Raw genomic sequence first — 5,735 nt, 5'->3', positions numbered from 1 at the left:
TGAAGGCACATTCTTTCCTCTACATCCAGCTAGCTAATTGGCCTTAGTGCTTTCTTGTGCCGCAGCTATGGCTACTTCTGTCATGCAGAGCTCTTCTTCAACCTATGGTGGTGGCTTTGGGGGTGGTGGAAGCAGCAGCTCTCGCCTTTCCTCAGTCCGAACAGGGGGAACTTTCCGAGCTCCAAGCATCCATGGAGGATCTGGTGGCAGAGGTGTTTCCATCTCTTCAGCTAGGTATGTCTCCTCTGTAGGAGGTGGATATGGTGGTGGCTTGTGTTCTGGTTTAGGCGGTGGTTATGGAGGAGGCTACGGTGGCTTTGGTGGAGGAGTTGGCTTTGGTGGAGGAGCTGGCTTTGGCGGAGGAGCTGGCTTTGGTGGAGGGGCCTGCTTTGGTGGAGGTTTTGACATTGGTGGTGGCTTTGGTGGTGGTGATGGCCTCCTCTCTGGAAATGAAAAGATCACCATGCAGAATCTGAATGACCGTCTGGCTTCGTACCTGGACAAGGTACGAGCACTGGAAGAGGCAAATTCAGATTTAGAAGTTAAAATCCGAGACTGGTATCAGAAGCAAGCTCCCACCAGCCCAGCCCGGGACTACAGCAACTTCTACAAGATAATTGAAGATCTCCGAGACAAGGTATGACATTTGTGTGTAGAGGAATTAGAATGCATTAAAACTGTGGAATTCCATTAAAACTGTGGAACTGCATATACCACTTCTTTAAAATTAGCTAAAATGATTACAAATAAATACTGAATTCCCCCATCTTAAATATAATGAGGTTATGAGCATTCGAGCAGAGAAGAGGAGCTTTTTCTCAGTTTAAAAGCCAAATAAGTTGTCCTGAAAATGTGACTTTTGTTGAAATTAAGATGATTGCACTAAAAGTTGGCATAATGTATTTAGAATTATCAATATATTTATTCAATATTCAAATAGTAAAGAACGTGACAGGTAGGCCGCAAAGACTGAAAAAAAAAGATTCTCCCAGCTACAGGTAAGATCAGGTGTTGCACAAATGTATTTTCTAACCTGAGTTACATAGAGGTACCTCAGCTCTCTGATTTGCACACGGAATGTGGAAAAGATCTGGGTATTTCTGTTTTTTTCTCCATAAAAGCTATAGGAATTACAGTGTCACCAAAGAGCAATGCGATAAATTGCAATGGCCATCGAAATCCAAAAAGCAGTGTGACAACATAATGCAAGTCCATGCTTTTCTGCCATCTTTGGTGGTTACAGCCTCAAAAACTCCCTGCTATGAGCTCAGGATGTTGATATTTCACCATTATTTACAGGAACCTTTATCTATGTTTTTTGATTGCCAGATCCATGCTGCGACTGTTGACAATTCCAGAGTCATTCTGGAAATCGACAATGCCAGGCTGGCTGCAGATGACTTCAGACTGAAGTAAGTCTACCTGGAGCGTATTTGTCGTCCCTCTCCTTTTCTCTCTCTCAAAACAGTTTTCCAAGGTTTAGTATTACTTTTTACCTAGAAAGTAAAGTTCTTCAGTCACTGAAGGACACATTTCAGAGTTATGGATAGGTATTTGTCCGTCATGACTTCTAATGAAAAAAAAAAACCGGCAAAAATGCGATGAATTCAGAATACAAACCTGGCAGAACCCAGTACTCAGATCACAGATAAGAAATCATAGTTCATGTCTTAGTTTTTAGAGATTCTCTAATCTATTTCTACCAGCCCAAGTCACAGGGGAAAAGAAGGCAGGAATAGGTTGGGATTTTCACTGAAAAGGAACAGAAAGAGTAATCTGGGGCTCGTCCAGCTCACGGATGTCGCAGTGCATCAGACACTGCTGAAAAGATGATAAAGACACATGCACAACTGCTTTATCTTGCAGTGATGTACCCACAGGTTTGTGTTTCCTCCTCTGGTGTGCCAGGCAAAACCGGGCAATCTGTGCTTTCCTCCACACCAATGTGAGAGGAGCTCTGCAAGAGCTTTGCTGTGGATGCTGATAATCAGTAGTGAGTTCTGCAAAGTGCAATGTGATGTACTCCTCAAAGATAAACTCAGATGGCAACGCCCGTACTTTCATATGTCACAGCTAGAAGTTGGAAAAATCCATCTTTACTCCATTGACACTTGTCAATATCTGTATTTTCATTTATCGCCCACTGTTCCTCTTACATTCAATATAAAATGTCATCGTTTCACAGCTCTGGTAAATACAAACCCATCCATATTCCAGCGCTTCTTTCTTTTTCAAACCACAGATATGAGAATGAGTTGTTCCTGCGCCAAAGCGTAGAGTCTGACATCAATGGCCTGCGTAGAGTCCTGGATGAGCTGACCCTGGCCAGAGCTGACCTGGAGCTGCAGATTGAGAACTTGAAGGAGGAGCTGGCTTATCTGAAGAAGAACCATGAGGAGGTGAGAGTCCATAACCTTGCCAAGAGGAAACTCCTTCCCTTTGGAATTTATGCCTCCTGGGTGGGGAGGGGGAAATCCAAACAAAAAACCCCAGAGTGACGACATTATAGCTTAATAAGAAAACTGTAATATTAAAAGAATCCAAAGTGTGTCCTGAGAAGGATCACAGAATCAGATTTCTGTGATTCTAAACTTTTCGGACCTATCAGTTCCAATTTGACACTCACAGGCACAAGTCACTGCCAGTTAAGCTAATAAAAGAAACATATGTCTAATTTACATATAATTGTGTGTATTTGAGTACACAGAGAAGTGTACTCAGGAACTCAAGAACTGTACACAGAGAAAGGTGTGTGTGATGAGCGATAAAATTTGACAAACATCTTTATGCGTGTTCCACCTATAACAGTTGATTATTAAAGTTCTGCAGACCTCTGCCTGGACTGCTGATGGCAGAAATTATATGGGAAGAGAGAGCCTGATCTTTTCTGTGTCCTCTGTCTTCTGCCCATGCAGGAAATGAAAGAATATTCTAATCAGCTCAGTGGAACGGTCACTGTGGAAATGGATGCTGCTCCTGGCATCGACCTGACCAGGATTCTCTCCGAGATGAGGGAGCAGTATGAAGCTCTGGCTGAGAAGAACCGTAAGGATGCCGAGGCCTGGTTCTTCACCCAGGTACAGTTATGCCCATAAAAGAGCGTTGCCTCCCTACCACTGTCCCAACAGAAGGCATGGGCCCTCCCTCTCTCAAAATCATTTAAAACTTTCATACAGCATGCACGTGTTTTTACGGTTGCTTTTTTCTTCCAGACTGACGAGCTGAATCGTGAAGTAGCCACCCACACACAACAGATACAGACTGGCAAATCCGAGATCACAGAACTGAGACGCACAGTCCAAGGGCTGGAGATTGAGCTCCAGTCGCAGCTCAGCATGGTATGGAGATGCCCCAAGTGCCCCACCAGTCACTGCAAGCACACTCACACGGTCTTCCCTTTCTGTCTTGCCTCTCCTTAGGCCCCACCTTTGCGGGACAGATCTGCGTGTTAACCTGTTCTGATCTTATTCCGCCTTAGAAAGCTGGACTGGAAGCCAACCTGCGAGACACAGAAGCACGGTACTGTGCCCAGCTGGCACAGATTCAGGTCCTCATCACCAGCGTGGAGGAGCAACTGAGTGAACTCCGATGCGACATGGAACGTCAGAATCAAGAGTACAGGATGCTTATGGATATCAAAAGTCGCCTGGAGCAGGAAATCGCCACATACCGCCAGTTGCTGGAGGGCCAGGACATGCAGTACGTTACCATACACAAATCCCATGATGGTTAGATAAGGTTAATAGCATAACGCATTGTCATAATCAGGCTGACTCCAGATTACTGAGTTACGTTCACTGCATGCACAGGCTTTTGAGTATGGGACAAACAGACGCCCGGCAAAGTCCCAGGCGTTGCTATAACTCAAGCTAAACCACCAGATAAAGGCAACTGTTTTGACTACAATGAATTACAGAAGGGACCAGGCTCCATACATGTGTCTTGCATAAAGCTCTCACTGAAACAGATTATACAAATCTGTATTTCTTTAGCTCTTGGGTTTTTATACTTGTGCCCAGAGGTGAAAATATTCATCCTCCTCATACATAGTATTCTTAACCAGAAAAGAACTTGGTACAGATCACAGCTTACTTAGTAAGATCTAACTTGTAGTGTCCATTTCTCATACTTGATCTACACATGGAATTACTTTGTATTCCTGAGCAGTCATCTCCTTATGTCTTTGCTAAATTATGACATTTTGAGAGAAGTATACAGAGACATATCAGGACCAAGAACTGGTCTGACTGCTGTTCACATTTCCAGTTGAGTATGTTGGCCTTCAAACCAGAAGGCACCTGACCAATAACACCAGTAACACCACACCTGAGACACCACCCACTGAGAGCAACAGTGTAAAATCACAGCTGTTTGCACAGGGTTTCCTACATGGATCAATGGTTTCGGTGGACAGGATGAGTGATGGACAATAAGCAAACATTTTTTCTTTTCTACAGGTTGTCGGGAGTGATTCCGAAGGATGGTAAGAAATATTTCTATTTGAAGAGGGGTAGAAATGAATTGATTCAATAATTAAGATTAAATAAACCTATTGGTTTTTTGCTTAGGATTTCTTCTTGCTAGCACAGATCATACTTTCTCTGCAATGGTCACACTCTTTATCACTTGGAGACAAAAATATAATCCTTTATCTTATTTTACGTGCACTTTTGAAACCAGTGACTTACCAAAACAATTGCATGAACTCTTCGTGAGTTTCTAAAATACCAAAATCTCCCAATGATTCCCAAGTTTCCCTGCTGATTCACACGACACAGAAGGTACATTCCACTCTGACATGGGATGGGCACTCTTTAAGATGTACTGGATGTGGTCCAGCCCGGAGAGAAGATGTAATGTAAAGGCAATTCCCCCTTTGACAGATGAAAAGATCTTGTGGGGAACAAAAGACCTCTCCATTGCAGGGCACGGCAGGGTGTCAGCAGGGCAGGGGGTTCCCTAGTTGACCTTATTTTTTTCCTGCCACAGCAACTCTGATCAGAGAAAGAAATCGCATAGGCCTGGAAGACGACGGAAAATCTGCTCGTGAAAGGAGATTCTAACAAAGAAATACCAGATCCCCTCCTGCATATGGCACCATATGGAAACAGTGCAGCCAACACTGACTAACGCTGAGAGAAATATCCTACACTTCTGTCAAATATGCAACAGCTCGATGTCTTTCCTCAAATCTACTCTCCCCTGCACATGAGCATTTGGCTGCGTGGGTGAGAGAGGACCAGCTTAGTTTCTGTCAGTAGCTGTAGAGTTCCCTTACAAAAGAATCTGCATAATAAAGTTTCTGTCCTGCTTGTGCAAATACATCCAGTTTGGTGTCACTTTTTTGAAGTCGGGATGGCATTGCCACATGTGTGAGCACAGATCTTCCCTACCACGGTGCTTCCTGTACCCCCAAACCAAGAGATGTGCAGTGGACAACAACAATAATAACAATAACTTTAATAATACTAATAAAGGGGATGATGAACAGACAGATAGAAAATGTCATTCAATTCTCCCATGAACACTAATATCAGTAAAAACCTGAGATGATAATGCAAAAAACCCTTAAGCTCTTTACTCACAGTGCGCAGCACGACTACAAATCATGCACAAATTGGCTGCACCTCTGGAAAAAAACCTACTTTCCATATGTATATTTAAGTTCCTGCAGTTCCTTCTGCAAAAAGGCCACTTTCCCTGGCTCTCGTGGGAGCGCTGGGCAGAGATGAACG

General features: G+C 43.7%; 1 protein-coding gene across 1 annotated transcript; it reads left to right on the top strand.

Moving 5' to 3' along the window:
- Positions 1 to 5,324, top strand: LOC104054500 (keratin, type I cytoskeletal 15). The gene is made up of 8 exons (XM_054088245.1): positions 1 to 637; positions 1,330 to 1,412; positions 2,243 to 2,399; positions 2,916 to 3,077; positions 3,213 to 3,338; positions 3,479 to 3,699; positions 4,458 to 4,483; positions 4,990 to 5,324. The coding sequence occupies exons 1-8, from the start codon at positions 68 to 70 to the stop codon at positions 5,061 to 5,063; spliced, it is 1,419 nt and encodes a 472-aa protein (XP_053944220.1). The 5' UTR covers positions 1 to 67; the 3' UTR covers positions 5,064 to 5,324.
- The last annotated feature ends 411 nt before the right edge of the window (positions 5,325 to 5,735 follow it).

This window comes from Cuculus canorus, chromosome 25 (genome assembly GCF_017976375.1).
Source record: "Cuculus canorus isolate bCucCan1 chromosome 25, bCucCan1.pri, whole genome shotgun sequence".
In the NCBI taxonomy this organism is placed as follows: domain Eukaryota; kingdom Metazoa; phylum Chordata; class Aves; order Cuculiformes; family Cuculidae; genus Cuculus; species Cuculus canorus.
This window is presented reverse-complemented; position numbering and strand designations above follow the sequence as displayed.

Excerpts from the sequence above, each read along its gene's own strand:
- LOC104054500 (XM_054088245.1), top strand. The coding sequence starts at position 68 with ATGGCTACTTCTGTCATGCAGAGCTCTTCTTCAACCTATGGTGGTGGC. Across the intron at positions 3,339-3,478 it reads TCCAGTCGCAGCTCAGCATG|AAAGCTGGACTGGAAGCCAA; the intron begins GTATGGAGATGC and ends ATTCCGCCTTAG. Across the intron at positions 3,700-4,457 it reads CTGGAGGGCCAGGACATGCA|GTTGTCGGGAGTGATTCCGA; the intron begins GTACGTTACCAT and ends TCTTTTCTACAG.